Source organism: Myxine glutinosa, chromosome 13 (assembly GCF_964187855.1).
Source record: "Myxine glutinosa chromosome 13, kmMyxGlut1.1, whole genome shotgun sequence".
Taxonomy (NCBI): domain Eukaryota; kingdom Metazoa; phylum Chordata; class Myxini; order Myxiniformes; family Myxinidae; genus Myxine; species Myxine glutinosa.
In genome coordinates, this window is record NC_136273.1 from 99,930,504 (window position 1) to 99,953,006 (window position 22,503).

The following is a 22,503-nucleotide window of genomic DNA, read 5'->3' on the forward strand; positions in this document are numbered from 1 at the left end:
GGAGGGAGAGGGCTTGGGGGGAGGAGGCGTGGGAAGGGGGGGGAGGAGAATGGGGAGGGGGGAAAGGGAGGGGGAGGGGGAGGGGGAAGGTGAGGGGGGAGGGGAAGGCGAGGGGGGAGGGAAGGGGGGAACGGGAGGACAGAGGGGGGAGGGGGAGGGAAGGGGGAAGGGAAGGGGAGGGGGAAGGGAAGGGGAGGGGGAAGGGGAGGGGAGGAAGGGGAGGGGAGGAAGGGGAGGGCCAGTCAACAATGACGTTGCAGTTCTCATGGGAGGAGAGCAGCACAACAATCGTGACATCGTCCTGCATCTTCGCATCGGGAGATCTGTGGGAGGGAGAGGGCTTGGGGGGAGGAGGCATGGGAAGGGGGGGGGGGGGGTGGGAGAAGTATAAAAAACAAGGATACCAAGGACTTCCAGGACAGAAGTTGGTATTTCAAAAAAGTGGATTTGGGGTGAAATTAGCGGGGGTAGAAAAGATCAAGATTTTGGATGGGGGAAGATAAGAGATGATGGTGAACAGCTGTTTTAAAGACCTGGAGGGTGGAGTGGGATTGAAGAGAGTGAGGGAGTTTGTTCCAGAGGCGGGAGAAAAGAGGAATGAAGGAGTGAAGGTGAGCAGAGAGTCTTGATTTTGGCAGTTTAACCATAAGAGGGGTGCAGGCAGATCTTGTGTGACCTGTAGGAATATTTGGGGGACAGAGCCCAGAGAGAGCTGGGGGGGAAAGGCCAGAGAGGAGTCGGTAGAAGACGGAAAGACCACCAACCTGCCTGCGGTGAGTGAGTAAAAGGCCCTTGGAGTTAGCTTCATTGCGGGAGATGCCAATGATTCTGAACACTTTGGTTTCAACAGCGTGAAGACGAGCTAGGTGTGAGGCAGGAGCACCAGCCCAGAGGGAAGAGCAGTATTCCATTGAGCTGCGGATGAAAGCCTTGTATGTGGTGAGGAGCTCAGGTGTGCCAAGGAAGGACTTCGCATGACGGAGGATGCCCAGTCGGCGACTGACTTTGGAGGCCAGATTTGAAATGTGGTTTTTCCAGGAAAGATCATGGCAGATAGTGAGTGGGACTCAAGCTTGAGTGGCAGAACTTCTTGGAGAGGATTATTCAGAAAGTGGATGGGAGGGTTGTCCAGTCGGTATTTTCCGAGAGACATCGTAAGAGTGTGAGATTTGTCAGGATTGAAAGACATGTTCCACTTGTTTGCCCAGTCTGTGATTTTGTCCAGGTCTGCAGAGAGTGAGGAGGCTGCAGATTGCCGATCTGAGGGATGAGGAATGGAGCGACAGAGAGTAGAGTCATCAGCAAAGAGATAGAGAGGATTTTCAAGAGAGTCAGAGAGATCATTGATGAAGACCAGAAAAAGCACAGGGCCCAGAACACTGCCTTGGGGAACTCCAGCCTGAACAGGAAGAGGAGATGAGAGAAACCCATTCAGGGCCATACGTTGACTGCGACTAGAGAGGAAGTCCGCCAGCCATGCGTGGAGATTTCCATGGATACCAAAGGAGGAGAGTTTGGTGAGCAGAGCGGGGTGCCAGACCGTATCGAAGGCACGTGATATGTCAAGGGAGACAGCTCTAATTTCCTGTTTGGCATTGAGGACCTCCGTCCATTGTTGAGAAAGCAGAAGCTGCATGTCCAGAGTAGAGTGACCAGGTCTGAAACCAAATTGATGATCAGAGATCAAGCCATTGGAGAAGAGGAAAGATTTCATATCTGAAGCAATGATGGATTCCATGACTTTGCTGATAATTGGGAGAAGGCTGACTGGTCTGTAGTTGCTAGGATCTGTTTTTGCACCATTTTTGTGTAAAGCGGTGATGTTGGCTGATTTCCAAGCAGATGGCAGATGATCTTGAGTAAAAGAGAGGGTGAAGAGAACAGAGAGAGGTAGCGAAAGAGCGGAAGAACAGGATTTTAGGACCCGTGGGCTGATGCCGTCAGGTCCAGTTGCAGAATCAGAGTCGAGGGTTGACAGAAACTTTTTCACCTTGTCAGGAGGAAAGGACACAGAGTCCAGGAGCAGCTGGGTACGACTGGGTACGGTGGGTACAGAGAGGGATGGGTTTGGGACACAAGATTTAGAGGCAAACACAGAGTTGAGGCATTCAGCTTTTTCACGTGCGGAGTCAGCCGTGTAGCCGTTTGAGGTGAGGGAGGGGACGGAGGGGGAACAAACACCAGAAACAGATTTGAACAGACGCCACCAGGATTTGGAAGAGGGAGACAGACAAGAGAGTTCTGTCTTGAGAACGGAGAGATATTGTTTCCTGGCTCTCCTGAGGGTGGACACACACTTGTTTCGGACTTTGTGAAAGGAAATGAGATTTCCTTCCGTTGGATTTGCTTCCAGGAGACGAAAGCAAGTTGTTTCTGGGCAACAGCCTCACCACAAGATTCCATGTACCATGGACGGGAGGAACGGTATGACAACTGAAGACGAGATGGGATAAATCTGTGCATGAGAGAGGGCAATTTACTTTGGAAGAATTCCTAGGATGAGTTGATGTCAGAGGCGGTAGAGATGGGAGACCAGTCCAGATGATTGATGGCTGCTTGAAGACCGTGCCAGTTGGCCTGAGTGAAATTCCAGACTCGTCGACGCTGAGGAGGCTCCCTGAGAATGGTCAGAGAGATGTGCACTTTAACAAGCACATGATCAGATGAGCCGATTGGAGCAGAAGAAGAGCAGCAGACATTTTCAGGGAAGTTAGTCATAACTAAGTCCAGAAGAGAAGATGCTCCGTTGACTGAGATCCGGGTCAGGAAATTGACAGATTGTGTCAGTCCCAGTGAGTCACAGAAGTCCTTTGCTGAAGAGCCACGGCTGGTGAGAGAGGTACCCACACCCAGCCAACTGGCATGGTGCCAAATGACACATGACACATGAATGCATTCTTACCATTATATTTCCAAGTAAACTACAACCATCCAGTCATCACACTTTTGTTTTCTCTCATTATTCCTCTAATATCCCACAGGTATGTCCCTGTACCCCTGCAATTGTTTTCATTGGTGCTTCAAATTGCTCCACATACTTATACGCACAATTTTCTCTGCAGTGCTTCACCAGCCTCACCGAATGGCCAATGGAGTTGGAAAACCATACCTTGCTTGCTTGTGCATCACATCAGCAATGGCAGAGTAATCATCTCCTGCGCTTGTCACGTCATAATGTCCCTTACCAGTTGTGGGTGAGTATTCCTCAAAAGTTCCACTGATATTACTTAACCCAGATACAAATCGATAACTTTTGCAGACTTGGATTAGAATGTCCAAATATAATATTTTATTATCTCACTCATAGAGATCTCAGACTTGGATTAGAATGTCTAAATATAAGATTTTGTTGTTGTGTGCAGGCCAACTTTTCACAGCCATTCAAAGCCTCCCATCTTGTGCTGTACTCTGCTTCGGATGGGGTGTTCACGTGGGATCACAGCAAGAAATACATTCACGTAACACTGATTCAAGGTGTAGAAAACCAGTTCCTTGGTGAGTAGGCCAACAACAGACACATGGACATTATACCTGATTCACTCATTCTCTCTCTTGTAAATACATATTATACCAGGATTCAATAATGAATTCTGTCTGCTGGTTGTATCATCATAGTATCACTGATACAATGGCCAAGTATGGGAGGCAAGGAATTTGAAATCTGGTCAGGGTAAGGCACACAATAGTAAGCCAGGTGTTGTCTTCACGGTTAAAGTGGCTGGCTTAAGATCTTAGGGTCTTGAGTTTGAGCCGCTGTTGTGCTGTTGAAATAACACCAGGTGGGTTGACTCAGCCAGTAATCCTTCCGCGGTTGGCAAAATGAGTACCAGCTTACTGGGATAATAAGCCATCCAAGTATCCTGCGTCGGAGTGGCAACCTATCCAGGATTGTACTCCTTAGGCTCTGCCGAGGCAGTTTCTTTGGCTATGTGCTTCATGGCGTGAAAGGAATGCTTATTATTAAGGCACACAATTGCCTACTCTTTTTGAAAGGCATCGTGGGATATTTAACTTATCATGATTTTAGCTTTTCATTTTTAATTATTCTTTAGAAAAATTAATTTAAAAAAAAAAATCCACGTTGACATTATGTGGTATCATGTGTAAATCAATGACAAAAAAAATCTCAATTTAATCCATTATAAATTCAATATTCCCCCCCATCCACCTCCCCTCCCGACACCCTCACGGAAGTAAATTTTATTATCAGGAATTTAGAACGGTGAGGCATGGTCTGATCTTTTTATTGGCCTGATCTAACATAAGTAATGGTAATAATAATTGGCAATAGGAATAAGGATTAAGGATATTAATATGACTCCCCCTGCCGCTCTTGTAGGGAACGCGTGCACAGGCGTATATAAACACACACAGACGGACGCTTCTCCTTTCAGAAATAGATGCAAAAATCTAGTGTAATTTCTCTTTTGGCCGAAGAACCAAACAATCAATATATTTATAACAAGGAGAAAAAGACATATAATGTCAAAGCCCCCATGGTTTTAGTAAATTTGCTCTACAGAGATAATGGCCATCTGTCAGCCATCTTGGTCGGATTAAAAAACAAAATCTTCTCCATATGTATACACTCATGTATTGTCTTTGTGCCAAGTTTGAACAAAATCGGTCCATGCATGTTTGAGAAATGGTTGGGGACACGTTTAAGTGAAAAAAATGACCACCAGTCGGCCATCTTGGATCTGATATTGAAAAAAATGATGTGCATATGTAAACCATCATTCATTTTCTGTGTGCCAAGTATGAACAAGATCGGTGCATCCATCTCCGAGATATCGCTGCAGACGCACGCACCGATGGACGAGACCCATCCATAAGTTCGTGTTTCGGACTAAGTCCAACAGGGGCTACAAACACTCGTAGCTCCCATCGCTCCTCTCCTTCCCTCAGGATCTCCCATTATGATTAATAGTAAATACCATCGTTTTAAACTTACCCTATACATTCACACCAGATATGTCCTTCCCATGAGTGTTCAGGAACACCAAAACCAAATACAAAGTCCATTCACCGATCCAAATGCCCGTCCACTCGAGACCTTTACCGGCCCACATGGTCGGGAGTTTGCAGTACGAGCAGTTGCCCGTTCGTTTAGCTGAGAAAGCTTTCCAAGTATTTCGTTGTGCAGAGGCACAACCCTTTCTCTCAGGTATTTTTCCAAGTTTCTTTATTTCTTTTAGAAGCTTCGTGAGCCACTTCGGGGGAAACGATCCTTATCTCTCACACATTTAACTTTATTTTACTCCGAACACGGCCGTTTCCTGGGGTTTCTGCGCATGCGCGCTGAGCATTCTGGGGCAGATTACATCATGTTGAAAGTCCCATATTGTGTTGTTGTGTGGTTCCCCCCCCATTTGTAGCCATTCTTCCCTTGTAAAGCTAAAAATATTTGATCCCTTTCTTAATTCCCACCGTAAACCTTCTTGCACCCGATCTACTTAGGCTGTCCCCATCCTTCTGAAAACACTCATTTTTCCCCTGAAAGGTTTCTCACTCCTACGTAAATATGAAACATTTTTCCTTGCACCATTTTCTTTTAAGCATCGGTCAACATGTATTGCATTTCTCATAAAGTATATTCCTTGTTCTGTACTGGATCGATACCAGAAACCATAACCTCACACCCCATTGCTATGAGCTATAAGTAAGCAATACCCATTAACCTGTGCTATCAACCTCTCAGAGTAAACTTTACCTGTATCATTAGCTCTTGACTACCATTGTGCTCATGCCATGCATCGCCTGCCTTGCACTCACAATCCACCTTTTTCTGCAATATGAATCATTCCAGCCTCTTCTTTGCAGCACACCCTGTTATTGTTACAATCCATCCAGCATAAGGCCGAATCTCCAAATCAAATTGCCTCATCTCCCACCAAGTTCATCCCGATGGTCAGATCCGCCCTCTCAGGCAGCCTCTGCCCCCCCATCACCCCTTCCCGATGTGACCCTTGCCTACCCATTCCCTGTCCACATCTCTATCTCATCATTGCATGGCCGTACCTCATATCACCTCTGTCTGTCTGTCTGTACCTTACCTCACCTCCGCCATCTTGCATCTTAGGCTGCTCTTTATCCCTGCCTACTTTTTAAAAATGTACAATTTTTTTTTTTTTGTATGCAACATCGAGGCTCGTGTAAGAGCTAACATTGATCACAAAAAGACAAACTAATACATACAATATATAACATATGATAAAGGGAGTGGGAGAACAAGATGGAGAGCAGGGACATTGGGAGATCTGTGGGAGGGAGAGGGCTTGGGGGGTGGGGGGGGGGGGGAAGGTGGGGGGGATTGGGGGTGTGTGGGGGGGGAGGGGTGGGAGAGTAAAAAAAATACATGGACACTGCGAGGACTTCCAGGAAAGAAGTCGGTATTTCAAAAAAATGTATCTGGGGTGAATTAACGGGGGTAGAAAAGATCAAGATTTTGGATGGGGGAAGATAAGAGATGGTAATGAACAGCTGTTTTGAAGACCTGGATGGAGGAGTGGGATTGAAGAGCGTGAGGGAGTTTTATTCCAGAGGCGGGAGAAAAGAGGAATGAAAGAGTGAAGGTGAATGGAGTCTTGATTTTGGCAGTTTTAACCATAAGAGGGCTCAGACAACTCCTACTTGCTCAGACAACTCCACCCTCATGTGACACCAACTTGTATGGATAAACTGTTCACCCTCCTTTACATTCATTAACACATGGCCGACCTTTTAGTGCAGCTACAGTATTTCTTAGCTGGGCTATTACTTTGCCCTTACCACAGCAGAAATTTCCCTCAACCCACACCTCCCCTAATGTCATGAACATGAAACAATCCCCACTGTTCATAATCGTTGTCTCTTCCCCTTGTTCCCGACAACCTATGTTATTCTACTGTGCTCTGTGCTATAGCTTTCTTCCTGGCCATCGTCTGAACTCACTTGGCTGCTTTTACCAGCACCGCTCTAACTAAGTAAACTATCCCCAACTCCCAATGATTAATGTAGGAATATATAATGTGACCCAGGTAAGACTCTCAATGGCCTGCTCTTATCAAATGTGCCATGGCGTCTTTAATGTTCACCAGTGGGACAGTTGTTTGAACACCTGTTACAAAGGACATCATGTAAGTCTATGGTGAAAGCCCACCCAGGATAGTTTTCACTTGCGTCAGGAATCAAACGAAGACTTGGCAGCTCAAGGAGGAGCACGCTGCGCTGCTGCTCAGGTACCATGCGAGCGCACCATTCCGATACACGTGATCTTTATGAAATCAGCTGAAAGCAAGATCTTCTGAACCTGAGATTATGCAATTTAAGACCTGAGATTATGCCAGATCTTTTTCCCCACCTCTGGAACCAACTTTCAAATTCTCTTCAATCTCACTCTTCCCTCCAGGTGTTCAAGACAGCTGTACATCACCATCTTAGATCGTCCCCAATCCAAAACCATGATCTTTTCTACCCTCGTTAACCCCACCAAAATCCCTCCTTCCAAATTTCCAGTTTTCCCTCCTTGGAGTTTCCTTCTGCATCCATCTTGTTCACCCCATACATCCTCTCCTGGCTCTCATTCCTCCCACACCCATTGTTTGTCCAAGTCTCCCTCCATTTTGGCCTTCGACTCTGCTGTTAGTGCTTCCCGCCTCTGTCCACTGGTCTTTTTGTCCTGTCATGTCCTGATCCATTCAGTGTACCAGCTCTTCCATGAGCCTCGACAAGAAAAAAAATGAACCACCTTTAGAGGCCATTTTTCCCCACAGAGCATGGGTTGGCCTTTTTAGGGCACCGTGGCCCCCTTTTTGAAGCAATGTTTTATGGCCGGATGCCCTTCCTGCCACCAACCCTGTTAGTCGCCTGTTGCGACACACAGGGAATTACCAGTGAACTGGTACTCAATTTGCCGACCTCGGAAGGATGACAGGCTGAGTCAACCCCCCTGGCGTTAATTTAGCGATCGACCGGGATTCGAACCCAGGATCCCAGGATCCTAGGATCCCAAGCTGCACCCTAACTGCTAAGCCAACACCAGGCTGTTACTCCTGATGAGCCTCGACAAGGTTTATACAAAAAGGCCTTAATGCTTGTGTCCACTATAATGTGGAGAATTCTTTTCTGAATCTTTTTTTTCCCAAGGCCTGAATTCTTTTCCGAGGGTTTTTTGTGCTGAGGAGGTGTGGAAACTCTGCCTTGGGTTATTATTTACTGTATAACGTACGAGACAACACGCGTGCCAGACATTGATATAGGAGGGAGGGCCGACAGTGTGTTTCAGCCAGCAGTGGCACTCCCCTGAATGAAACTGCTGGCAATGCATTGATGGATGACATCAGGAGCAAGAATGGAATGACAACAACCACGACCGTAAACATTACGCATGTTCAGGCAGGATGGGGCTTGATACAATATATTTTTCATTTGTGCACTGGCTGATACAAATGAATATTATTACTTTGATGTCATAAATCGCACTAGGCAGCTGCTACTCCTGACGAGCTGATTCTCATGTATGAGAAAATGAAAATACCAAGGCTGCTTTTGAAAAATTCTCTATGTACATCAGTGAAATTGTCACATGGTTGCGGCTTCCATTCAGCTCTGGAAGAGATGTAATTTTTTGGATTTCACACTTTAAACATTTCATAATCGGACAATCGGACTGTTGACTGCAAATTGTCAGTTACCTGTAGCTAAAGGCAGCGCTGCATCCTGCTTGTGTTGTTTTTACTAAATATAGCAATATTGATCTTCAAATCGCTCTCATCTTTTATACGTCGATGTACTCTCGACCGATAAGTTGATCTCGTTTATTGATGAAACTTTGCCTTGTAGGCAGACATGCTGTCAGCTGTCATCATAACCCTTTGGTGCTGAAGCTGAAGCCTGGGCGGCCAGTTTCTGGTGTTCTTGTGGAGTTTTGGAACCCCAATGTGTCTTTTTCTGGAATCGCTCTCCAAGGTCCACTGTCACACATGCAGGTTGCACCACCTCACTTCAGAGAACCACCTGGGTAAGACGGCATTTTGTGAATTACATACATTAGAAGAGGACACAATTATAAAATTAAAATAAAGGAACATGACTGATAGCACCATTCGTGATCACAAGCCTGCTTAGTATAATGGATGCACAATCCCAAGAGATAATATTTTGAAATAGGAACCCCAACCAGCACTGTATTTGTGAAAAATCAAAATTGTTTGTTATGTTCAGTATTTCCTGATGGTGCGTGGGCGAGATAGGGGGCACTTCCGAGACACAAAGGTGATCCCGGGGGAGGAGGCTGTTTCACAGCACCACTTGGTTGTCTGCGACGTAAGGGTGAAAGGTGCGAGGAGAGCTCGGCGGGTGAAGTACCAACCGAGAATGAAGGTGTGGAGGTTGAAAGATGTGACAGTAAGGGAGGCATTAAAAGAGAGGCTGAGTAGGGTCGAGGATGATGTGGTTGAGCTTGAAAGTGGTTGGATGTCAATGAAAGCTAGTCTGTTGGGAGCCGTTGGTGAGGTATGTGGATGGACAAAAGGACCACCGAGGCACTCGGAAACATGGTGGTGGGATTATGAAGTTGGAAAGAGGATTGACGAGAAGAGGAAGAACTTCAAGGAGTGGCAGAAGGCGAAGGGTACGGGAGCAGAAACAGCAGAGCATGAAAGTTATAAGGCAGCCAGGAAGGCTGCAAAGAAAGAGGTAGCAAAGGCGCAGGAGGCATGCAGGAAAATGTTCGGAGAACGCTTGGATTCGGAAGAGGGTCAGAAAGCAGTAGTCAGGATTGCAAAGCACATAGCGAAAGAGAGGTGTGATGTGATGGGGGTGAGCTGCTTGAAGGATGAAGTGGGACAAATCGTTGTCGACCCAGATGGAATTAAAGGAAGATGGAAAAGATATATGGAAATGCTGTTGAATACAGAGAATGAATGGGATGGCAACATAGAGAGTAACCCAGTTTTAGGACCGGCAGAGAAGATAACTGAGAAGGAAGTTGAGGAAGCGATGAAAGCAATGAAGGGTAGAAAAGCGGGAGGGCCGACGGGAGTTGTGGGAGATATGTTGAGGCAGCAGGAAGTTGGGGTGTGAAGAGAATGACAGAGATCTGTAATCTGGTGGTGAAAGAAGGCCGCATTCCAGTGGCTTGGGAACTGAGTACCCTCGTCCCTCTATACAAGGGGAAAGGTGACCCTCTGGAGTGTGGCTCGTACCGATCGATAAAGTTATTGGAGCATGGAATGAAGGTATTGGAAAGGGTGTTGGAGAGGAGGATAAGGAAGAAAGTGAAGATCGACGAAATGCAGTTTGGATTTATGCCAGGAAGAGGAACGACAGACGCGCTTTTCATTGTGAGGCAGTTGCAGGAGAAGTACATGGAGAAGAGGAAGAAGTTGTTTCTTGGGTTTGTTGATCTGGAGAAAGCATTCGATCGGGTTCCACGCAAAGTATTGACATGGGCATTGAGGAAGTTAGGAGTGGAGGAATGGTTGATCAGAGTAGTGAATGCAATGTACAAAAGAGCACGCACAGCTGTAAGGACGAAGGACGGGAACAGTGGTGAGTTTGAGGTGAAGGTGGGAGTGCATCAGGGGTCGGTACTAAGTCCACTACTATTTGTAGCTGTGATGGAGGTGCTGGCTCAGAACGTAAAGGAGGGTTTACCGTGGGAGTTGTTGTATGCAGATGATCTGGTGTTGATTGCGGAAAGTATGGATGGACTGAAGGAAAAGATGAACACGTGGAAGGAATGTATGGAGACAAAAGGTCTGAAGGTGAATATCAGAAAGACGAAGGTGATGGCAAGTGGTAAAGCATGTGGTGAGGTGGAAAGAACTGGGAAGTGGCCCTGTGCTGTGTGTAGGAAGGGTGTCGGAGTGAACTCCATTCAATGTACAATGTGCGCTGAGTGGGTTCATCAAAAATGTAGTGGTCTGAGAGGGTCATTAACCAGTGTGGCAGCTACATTCAAATGTAAGGTGTGCACAGAGGGAGCTGCAGATGGAGGAAATGTTGAGTTGGATCTTGGAGACGGCGTGAAGCTGGAAGGTGTGAAAACATTTTGCTACCTCGGAGACATGCTGAATGGAGAAGGTGGATCAGACTCGGCAACGGTTGCTCGAGTGAGATGTGCATGGAAGAAGTTTCGGGAATTGAGTGGCGTGCTGATGATGAGGGGAGTGTCGTTGAAGCTGAAGGGAAAGGTGTATGCTGCATGTGTGAGAAGTGTTATGATTTATGGGAGCGAGACATGGGTAATGAACGTAGAGCAGCAACGAAGGTTGGAAAGGGTGGAAATGCGAATGGTTCGACGGATGTGCGGAGTATCGTTGAGAGAGAGGAAGACAAATGATGAATTGCGAAAGATGATGGGAATAGAGCCTGTGATTGATGCTGTGAAGAGGAACAGGTTGAGATGGTTACCTTCGCAAAAGCGGAAGGTTATGTTTTGATCGCTGTGTATTTATTTGTATGTCTGTGTGTGTGTGTGTGTGTATGTTATTCGCATAACTCAAAAAGTATTCAACCGAATTGCATGAAATTTGGTGGGATGATTGGTTATTATACGGGACACATTTGATTAGATTTTGGGAGCAATCGGGTCAAAGGTCAAGGTCAAGGTCACGAAAAGGTCAAAATCGTATTTTTACCATAGCGCGGTCAATTCTTATCCGATTTGCATGAAATCAGCACCAAACTGTTCACTGTTCTGTTCCCTACACTCCCATGCCAAGTACAGAACAGTAGCTGCGGCGAAGGTATGCGCTCTACCGAGTGCCCGTTCTAGTTTGGTCATGTGTTGAGGAAGGATGAAAGTGACTGGTTGAGAAGAGTGATGGAAATGAATGTAGAAGGAAGTCGAAGACGGGGAAGACCGAGAAAGACATGGCTAAAGATGGTGGAAGAAGAAATGCGGGCAAGGGGGTTAACAAGGAGAGATGCAGAAAATAGGGCAAAATGGAGAAGATTGTCATGGGGACCGCAAGGCTAACCCCCGCTCTAGCAGGGAAAATGGCCTTTAAAATGCATGTTGTTGTTGTTTCAGTATTTCAAAAGTTACCAAGGAAGATGCACTTAATTGGATGTCTATTACTGTTAAGTGCAATATGGGATTTTAAAAATGATGTAATCCATCCCAGAAGGCTCGGTGCACATAACCCCATCGCATCAATGTTGGCTAAGGCATGTTTGCACATTTTGTTTGTGTGAGATAAGGATTGTTACCTGAAATGGCTCAAAAAGCTTCTAAAAGAAGCCACAAATACTTGGAAAAGCACCCGAGAGAAAGTGCTGTGCTTCTGCACAATGAAAGAGTTGGATAACTTTCTCAGTTCACCCAAAGGACCTTGCAGATCTTGCATCAAAACAAAGTGAACATGGCAAGCTCGGTTGTTTATTTAATGGACGTCTTTAATTGGAAAGACGATGCCGTGCATCATTACCAACAGAGCAATGGCTACCGACTCTTTGACAAAGGACATCTTCACGATGTGAAAATACACAAAGCTTGTGCCAGCTATATTTACGTGGGTGCGACATGTATCAGGCAGACGTCCCTGAGGGATATACCATATCTGGTTTGGGTGCTTCTTAACAGTGACGGAAAGATAATATCTGGGGCTTGTTAATGTACAGGGTAAGTTTAAAATAAACTTTAAAAAAAGATTTTACTGTTAATCATATTTGGCGGGTGGCTGTGGGGAGGGTGGTGGGAGATGTGAGGGACGATATAAATATATTGTTTGTTGGGTTCCACAGCCGCAAGATAAATTGTACTAGAGTTTTGCATCTATTGCTAAAAGGAGTGTGTGTGTGTGTGTGTGTGTGTGTGTGTGTGTGTGTGTGTGTGTGTGTGTGTGTGTGTGTGTCTCCGACCGCCCACTCGCTTCGCTTGTACCAACAGGAAATAGTAGGAACACGGAATCTCTCATCCACGGATATTTTTCGTGTGATTAACCATTTTGGAATTGTCAATCTTTTTTAATGCTGAAAACTATGTTAAAAAGAGTATTTGATTTACAGATTTCACCCTAGCAATGGCAGTTTAAACGAGTCCGTGCTACCAGAGGCGAGTCGCTGAAAACGCACACACTTCACATGCATGAATGGCCTCGTTAACATTTGTATGTCATTTTGAAAGTCCCGTATTGCCTATACTTGTATTTGAAATTTTCAGACCTCACTGAGATCTGTGATGAAATTATCAATTTTATTACTATATTCATATTTTAATCTATTATTAAATTTCCAATAGTTTCATTTGCATCTTTCCTTGTTTTCCCAACCTCTTTATTCTGAAAGTAATTTTGGGTCAATTGGGATTTTACCATGGGATAAACTTGACACTTGTTTTTTTTTATGAGTCGTCATGATCCAAAATTACTTCTTCCAGCTGCTGTCAGCCAGCCTCAGGAGACAACACCTGCCCACCTTTGCAGATCATGCATGCCCAAATTGGCTGCCCTTTCGGGTTGCCGGAAAACGAGTGCAAACCTGAATGTGAAGAAGGACATGTTCTTCTTTTGCATAGCAAAAGAACGAAGGTATTTTACCCGTCATTCTTTATTTTTCTCCTCTGATGTCATACATGCATGATCTAATCTTTCTGATACTTTGTTTCACGTGTTTCGCTTTGTTTCTTGATGTCAGTAACCTGTCTCAGTTTGCGGCATTCTCGTTTGAACCGTTTGGACATGTGTTTAATACCCAAATAAATGAAATTTGATAAAGTAAAATGTCATTATGTTCCACTGGCAGGGTGGGATCATTGAATTATAAAATAGAAGGAACTATAAAGAAATATAACAAAAATGAATCTTCTGAACCTGAATGTGACACAAGGCTGATGTCATGCTCGTAAATTATACCAACACATCGCCTCCAGACTAGGACGGCCTCCATGTGATACTCAGGTCTTTAATGACCGAGATTTATGGTCATAAGTAAATGAATGCAGAGCCGCCAACAATATTTTGCCATGATTATGGGTTTATGGCCGAAGCCGTTTCATGATCAGGTAGAAGGTAAAAAATCTTTTTTACCTTTTAAAAGGTAAAAAAAAAATCAAATCAATCCACAATAAAAACAAAACAGAAACGATAATCATATCAACTCAATAAACTGGAAACAAGAAATCAGAAAAACAATCAATAGACAATTCACAGATCAAAGAGAACCAAACAACAGTAATAAAATCTGACAATAACACAGTCAATCAAACAACCAATGATATTCCAAAAGCATAGGCAGGCAGGTATTAGATTTAAAAACAATGAACCAAAATAAACCCACCCACCACCCCGTGACAAAGGACATCGAACTCCAACTAAACAAAGAGGGGAAAAACCTAATCATTTCCCCCCCATACGCTGCTGTCCCACAAAGTAAACAATAAAGAGACACCCTAAAGCAAAAGTCATAACTCCCTTTATTCCTTCAAGTACCAGAATGCACAACCGGCCTCTATCCGCAGCCAGAAACATGAGGGCATTAAATCATTTGAGGACCTGGTCCACCTTTGGGGGGTGGAGGAGGAGTGCTGATCTGGTGCCCCAGAAGAAGCTGAAAAACAGCCCTTCCAGAGCCCATCTTACTGCAGGGCGAATCAGGGAGACTCAAGCCAAATAAAAACAGTTTACCGTCCAAAACAGTCTTGATGACTAATTAAGCTCCTGCAGGGTGAGGCGGCCTGACAGTCAAGAAGACGCACTCTTTTTGATGCCATTGGTGTTGTCAAGCCAGCTCTTTGTGGCAATGCCACTCCCACCCAGCACCTACCCAGATGTCGTTGTTGACAACCTTTTTCATGCATCATTTGCGTCGCATCACAAGCTGCAATGACAAATCTAAACTGATATCCCAAAGCAAAACTGGTGTTAAAAAGTGAAACTGAAACTATTGATCTATGGATCACCGAAGGGAAAATCAAATTACTATCCTGTGAGAAATACCGAATGGAAATTGCCGAAAGCTAAGCTATGGGGAGTATAGAGAGAGGGGCGGGTTGCGGCTGAAGAAGCGACGTGGAGAGAGATATGTGGCTGGAGGTGGTTGGTTGGTATGAAATGAACTTTGGTTATCTTCGGTCAGGTTGTAGGCCCAAAACACGCCTAAATCCGTTTCCCAGCTGAACATCCATAATTTCACCCTCGCTCCAAAGCAGTACTTCAGAGGAACAACAAACGTGGATTGGAAATCTTACCTGGTGGAATGGAACTAGGTTGCCAAGGTTACCGGCTCCACCCACCGCATTATGTGCTCACTGAATAGAGAGTGGGACTACCTTTAGATGCCATTTTCCCCCGCAGAGCAGGGGTTGGCCTTTTTCGGGCACCTTGGTCCCCTTTTTGAAGCAATGTTTTACGGCCGGATGCCCTTCCTGCCGCCGACCTCTGAAGGATGACAGGCTGAGTCAACCCCCCTGGCATTAATTGAGCGATCGACCGGGATTCAAACCCAGGATCCTCGGCTCCCAAGCCGGCACCGTAACCGCTAAGCCAACACCAGGCTTATGTGCTCACTGAATACTTACACATAATCGTCGTTTCTACCAAAATGCAATCCCAAAAATTGCTCATTTGAGGTGAGACATCTACGAACCAGTCAGTCAGGTACCCTGCTAGTATATTTTTATATACATATATCGTGTCTTCAGAAAGTATTCACACCCTTTGAATTTTTTCACATTTTTGTTGTGTTACAGCCTGAATTTAATAACTCAAGAAAATAAACTTTATTTTCTTTTCTTAATAATGATTTTATTCATGAAAATAAGTAGCACAAAACCAATGCACCAACATGTTAATTAATTAATGGTACAGTTTGGCAAAAACGGGTGACAAATTTCAAAGTTGAAGTTCCTAACTCAATTTTCCCCATTACCCCTTAAGTTAGTGCATAATGGATTTGCGGTTTATCGGGATTTTCAAGAGCATAACCCGTGCGAATGGCAATGACCTCCTTCCTGTATATGCTTTTAATTAATCAAATAAATCCCCTAATAGCACAAATCGCATTGAAATTGACAATATCCCGGTTACCAGGGTTCGCTCGAACAATTTTTTGGAAGTCGTCCTTAATGCTCACAAAATGAAGTGAAAGGGTTCAGGAGTTAAAACTGAAGCTACAATTTATCCTGTGGCGATGCAGTTGCTTTGAAATTTAAGCTGTCTATGGGACTATCACTTTCCCCTTTACAGACAGGTCGGTTTCCTCGCTGTCCTCTGCCACCTACTTTCCGGTCTTTCACTCTTTGCATTTTCTGTAGGGCGTACACGGTTCTCCAGCAACCCTCTTCTGGTGAAACACCCAAAATCCAGAATCACTGCTCACCCCACTCCTTCATTCCTCATTTTTTTCCTGTCTGTGGAACCAACTTACACATTCTCTTCAATTTCATTCTTCTCTTCATATCTTCAAGACACCTGTTCACCACCATCTCAGATCACCCCCAAAACCATGATCTTTCTACCCTGTTAACCTCCCCTCTCCCTCTCCCTCCCCTTTCCCTCGAGCCCAACTACCTCTTTCCAAATTTTCAGTTTTCCTTCCTGAGAGTTTGCTTCTGTATAAATCTTGTCCACCCCGTCTCTCTCTATTTTGTCCCTCAACCCTGCTGTTGGTATATTTCCCCCCTCTCTTTCTACTCTTCCTTTTGTTCTGTTGCGTCCTGATCCATTCTGTGATCCAGCTTTTCCATGAGCCTTGACTTTGTATACACAAAATGGGGACTGGCCTGGAAGAAAGAGGTGAATAATAGGGAAACGAACAATAAACAAAAAGGGCGGAAGAAGGAAGAGAGTTAATAAATAAATAAATAAATAACGACATTATTTTCGGACATGTACAGGTTTGAGGTGCAAATTAAGGAATGATTTTACTGGCCGCAAACAAAAAGTACTCACACTCTAAATGACCTTTTGTAGTAGTTCAATGTGGTACTGCTTTCCCCCATGGGCATCACGTCTGTGTCTCGCCCAACATCACATGTGTCTCTCCTGGCTTGTATCTTTATCATTGTTGAATCATGGAAAAGTACTAACATATTCCTGTTTACATGGATTTTGCAAATACCCATATTAATCACATTGTTAGTCTATTCATCACAAAGCAAAAGGGGATGTCAGACCATTGTAGTGCCTCTGTCTTGTCTGTCTGGTCTGTCTGTCTGTATGTATGTCTGTCTTTGTGTCCACATCTATATATTTTCGCTTTAATTTTATTTTCTCTGCAACCACTTGTCTGATCGATGTGAAACCTTACACATAGGAAAGACTCCTCATGGAGAATATTTTATTGATAACTCTGAAGTCATAGGTCACATGGTATGTATGGCAGCCATATTGGGTTAAAGGGGAAAAAAATTGGACATCTCTGAAACTGCTCAACGAAAAAAATTGAAACTTGGCATATGTCATCAACTCCCAATGGGGAATGTAGGGTGATAATGATGATTTAATCGGTAAAGTGGCATTCCAGCCATAATTTGTTCACTCGAAATCCCTAACTCTTCATATATTTGAAACTTTATATATCTGATGTACGACCCGATGTGAGTGAGGAATTACAATTATGATGTCATCGGTCGCGTGATCTGGTGGCCATCTTGGTTTGCAAATAAAAACTTGAAAAATCTTCTCCAGGACCACTTAACAGTTCAATACGAAACTTCACACATATGATCGACTAGTCATGGGGAGTATAGTTATAAAAAAATTTCATATTCACCTTCATTGATGCAATTTTTCCTTAATGTGAACAAAATGGTCGTTAAATATCCTAATGATGAACCAGACAGCATCTGAAAATGCAAAGCCCATCTGCATCTGTTTGTATTCAGACGTCGTCTTCTTCTTCCGTATTCTCAAAATAACGAAAACAGTTAAAAAATAAAATACAAAATTAAAATTGATGATTTTATGCAGCCTTGACCTTTGAGCTTTAGATCTAAAAAAAACAATTGGCTTCTACTTTTATGCTTCTTGTGAGCTACCGTGCCACCCCTCAATGTCACAAAAGTATCCATATCAGTTACTCGTGCTTCCTTTAGACAAGTGTCATAACGAGTACAGAATAATTTTCGGCCCTGACTCTGATACTTCAAAACTGTTGCAGGTTCAGTGCAAGGAAGGCGCATGGACACCTGAGCCAAGTTGTATCCCGCTAGACTGTGGAACACCATACCCGAGTCACGTGGACCATGCAGAAATATCATGCCCCAATGGCACCACGTTCAAAAAGCAGTGCACATTCCATTGCCCACCACCATCCCAACTTCAGGGTAACCAAATGGAGCATGTAGCACATTTCATCAGTAAACAATGGTACTCGTGGTGAATCCATATTTTATAAAAATTTATTTTAGGTAGTAGGTTGTAGACAGCAACCGCTCAGGGTGGTACTACCGTTCCGACTTAGGAGCGTTAAAGTGGTGCCCGGAACCATCTTATGCTCTCCGTGTCAGTATTGCTGGTCTTACTTTCTGTCTCACTCAAACTATATCTACCGGCCTAGATTTCATCTCTCTTGCAAACAAACATCATGCACTTTTCATCATACACGTTTCCTCTCTTTTATTTAAGGCCTGGCCTCTGAGGACTATATAGTCCATGACTAGAGCCTTCAATATAAAAAAGAAGCTAATCGTCCTACTTTTTTAAATACACTCTTGGATTCTGAGATATTTGTACACCTTTTCAAGGTATCAGGCATGACGTGATATATTTATTATGAATAATACCACCATTAAAGTTAACGTTTTCTGTTGTTTGATTTAAAATGAAAAAATAACTCTGATATTGTTGACTTATGTGATAGCAATTAACACACATGCCTTCAGAAAGTGCAACCCTTGACTTTTTAACATTTTCTTGTGTTACAGCCTGAATTTAAAATGGTTTAAATTGAGATGTATTATCACTGATCAACACATAATACCCCATAATGACAAAGTGGATTGTTTTTTGTTTTTTTTTAGAAAGTTTTAAAAAATAATTAAAAATGAAAAGCTGAAATGGCTTGAGTCATTAAGTATTCAACCCCTTTGCCATGACACTCCAAATTGAGCTCAGGTGCATCCAATTTCCTTTGGTCATTGTTGAGATGTCTCTACAACTTTGTTGGAGTCCACCTGTGGTCAACTCAATTGATTGGACATGATTTTGAAATAAACACACCTTTGTATATCAGGTCCCATAGTTGACAGTGCGTGTCAGAGCAGAAACCCTACCATGAAGTCCAAGGAACTGTTCATAGAACTCTGAGATAGAATTGTGAGGAGGCATAGATCTGGGAAGGGTATAAAACCATTTCTAGTGTTCAAAGTTCCCAAGAGCACACACAGTGAGCTTCATCATTAGGAAATGGAAAGAATAGAAATGGAAAGAATATGGAACGACCCTGATTCTTCCTAGACCTGGCCGTCCGACCAAACCGAGCAACTGGACAAGTAGTACCTTGGTCAGGGAGGTGACCAAGAACCCATTGACTACTCTGACAGAACTACAGAGTTCCTTGACTGAGACGGGAGAACCTACCGGAAGGCTAACTGTTGCTGCAGCACTTCACAAAACTAGGCTTTATGGGAGAGTGGCCAAATGGAAGCCACTCCTGAGAAAAAGGCACATGACAGCACGCCTTGAGTTTGCAAAAAGCCATGTGAAAGACTGAGAGCATGAGGCAAAATATTATATTGTCTGATGAGATGAAAATTGAACTCTTTGGCTTGAATGCAAAGTGCTTCGTCTGCAGGGTAACTAAAAACAGCTCATACCCATCTAACACCATCCCTATTGTGAAGCATGGTGGTGGCAGCATCATGCTATGGGGATGCTTTTCAGCGGCAAGGACAAAATGACTTATAAGGATCAAGGGAACAATGAATGGAGCCAAATACAGGCAAATCCTTCAGGAGAACCTGCTTTCGTGTGCAAAAGACCTGAGATGGCAATGAAGGTTGACATTCAACAGGACAATGATCCCAATCATACAGCCAAAGTATTACTGGAATGGCTTCAGAACAAGAAGGCAAAAGTCCTTGAGTGGCCCAGCCAAAGCCCAGACTTGAATCCCATTGAGAATCTGTGGAAAGATTTGAAGATTGCTGTTCAATTGTCCCTCCCCATCCAACTTAGCAGAGCTTGAGCAAGTGTGCAAGGATGAATGGGCGAAACTCCCCAAATCCAGATGTGCAAAGCTGATGGTCATACCCAAGAAGACGAGAAGCTGTAATCGCTGCCAAAGGCGCTTCTATGAAGTATTGACTCAGGTGGTTGAATACGTATGTAAATTAGATATTTCTGTGTTGAATTTTTTATTATATTGTAAAAATTTCGAAAAACAAAATACCACTTTGACATTAGGAGGTATTATGTGTAGGTAGATCAGTGACAAAAAAAATCTCAATTTAACCCATTTTAAATTCAGGCCGTAACATCAAAATGTGAGAAGAGTCGAGGGGTGTGAATACTTTCTGAAGGCACTGTACATTGTGAAGTGTATATCAGCTCTGGCACAGTCACCAAAATAACTGTTGCTGATTATATTTTTCCTTTTGTCCTTTTCCACCACAACCTATGGCTATGGCACTCTTGGGATCTTTCCCTTGGCTCTCTTGGGATCTAGGCTCCGATGTGACTCTGACATGCTTGGCAGATGGGCTCTGGTCTTTCCCGGAAGCATCTTGCCAACTGGTGTGTGCCACTGCACCGGTCCTGTCATATGCTCGGCTCCGCACCAAACGCTGTGGCAGACCCAACCATGAGGTCGGCACAGTGTGCAAGTACCGCTGCCTTCCCGGCTATCAGCTATCCTTCATATCAGGAAATAGGTGAGGCTCATATCCAAATAAAGAAATCGATGATTCTGTATTTATTTTCATTTGTCATTTGACATTTGTCAAGTAAGAAGGCATGAGGTTGGCTCAAGTTTGATGCAGACTTTGGTTCCTTCAAATTTTCTTGCCATAAGTGATACACTCAACATTTCCAACATTAAATATTCACTTCTGAACTAATTTGAAGGGAATAAACTCATTCATAAATATCCTCATCTTGCTTGAGTTTTGCAATCTGTCCAATCGAGCAAGTGGCCGGTACCTTGCAAATGGCCATGAGTCTTGGTGGGCAGTGTTACATACAGCATGTGGATAAACATGTTCTTAATTACCAATCAACACGACTTGTAAAAATAAATAAATAAATAGGGGCAATGCCACTGGGCTCACCTGGTACAACCAGGGAACCACCGGTAGGTGTGGATGACCCACAAAATATGTAACGGAGAAGGAAGTAAATACCTATTTTTTGGGGGAATGCGGGGGGGTTAATTGGTTAATTTGGTTAATTTGTTTATCCACCTGTTGCCTCTGTCATTATGATAACCTTCCAACATTTTGTAACTTTCATCAAAGGATGACAATAATTGTATTATTATGTATTTTTAAATCTGTAGCCCCTAAGAATGCTTTTTTTCTCTGAATCTAGAAAGAATTTCAGTCTGGAATGTACAGAGAATGGAAGCTGGGCTGGAGGTTCCTGCCAACCAATTCAATGCCCACCACTGCCTGCAATTCTGCATGGTTTGTACCATTGCTCACGGAAATTTGAAGCAGGAAGCCGTTGTCGATTAAAATGTCCTGGTCATCCTGAGGTAGGTACAAATTATAATTTTCATTACACACCAAGTTGGAGAAACTGGGGTGCATTTGGTACACGGGTATTGTTTTTGGACATTAGCTCTGGTTCCAAGTTTATTCGTTGCCAGATGTCACATTTGTGGCTCCGAGAGGCCGTCTTCAAAAGTTGACGAGACCTGTTCCGAGAATTGTCTTGTTAAACACCTTTTGCTAAATGTCTGCGGTTATCTGTTGTAGTTTTAATGTATTTCCACAGCTCATTGTGTGCCTTTGCATGTGCTGGCTTTGTGTGTCCTTGTCTCTGGGCCGTGTGCTGCCGTGGGCCTCATTCAGGTTTGTTGTTCATCTGCTCCCCTGCTTGCCCTGTTTTTCCACTGCGGGTGTGTTGCATACCCAACCCATGTCTCCTCGCTCTTGCACGAGCTTCGATTTTGTAGAATACATCCCTTCTCACAGCTATTCTGTGTTCAGGATATTAACTGCCAACACATTGTCACTTTACATCATAATGTTGCAATGTGCCAATGCGATGGCACTTTATATCATTGGCCAATAATCTGTAGGTGCTCGAGGAGATGTCCTTATACACCTCATGTCCCAATGAACTCCAGTTTCCCCCAATGATTTCTAAATTGTTTATCGCTTACCATTTTTACTTTGGAAATGTATGTAACTATTTTTTGCTTTTCTTGACCAATAGCATTCAAGTACAGTGAAGTGCAACAAGAAGGGAAGATGGAATGGTCAGCTGAAGCTCTGCCCAGACATCACGGGTGAATGTCCTCCACCACAAAGCACTGCTGAAGTCCTCTTTCTTTGTGATATCGGCTACCGGATTGGTGAGTCAGAAATATCATCACCATCTTAATTGTATGAATGCAAGGGGCCGACAGTCC

At 44.0% G+C, this 22,503-nt stretch overlaps 1 protein-coding gene across 1 annotated transcript in view; it reads left to right on the plus strand.

Annotated features, from left to right (window-relative positions):
* LOC137438415 (pappalysin-1-like) overlaps window positions 1-22,503 on the plus strand; it is a 173,759-nt gene that overhangs the window by 111,290 nt on the left and 39,966 nt on the right. Inside the window, exons 11-18 of the mRNA XM_078767041.1 lie at window positions 3,063-3,194; window positions 3,363-3,495; window positions 8,824-9,001; window positions 13,367-13,517; window positions 18,088-18,253; window positions 20,596-20,800; window positions 21,456-21,621; window positions 22,308-22,446. Of these exons, the coding sequence (XP_078623167.1) occupies window positions 3,063-3,194; window positions 3,363-3,495; window positions 8,824-9,001; window positions 13,367-13,517; window positions 18,088-18,253; window positions 20,596-20,800; window positions 21,456-21,621; window positions 22,308-22,446 (1,270 nt within the window). The remainder of the gene's footprint in view (window positions 1-3,062; window positions 3,195-3,362; window positions 3,496-8,823; window positions 9,002-13,366; window positions 13,518-18,087; window positions 18,254-20,595; window positions 20,801-21,455; window positions 21,622-22,307; window positions 22,447-22,503) is intronic.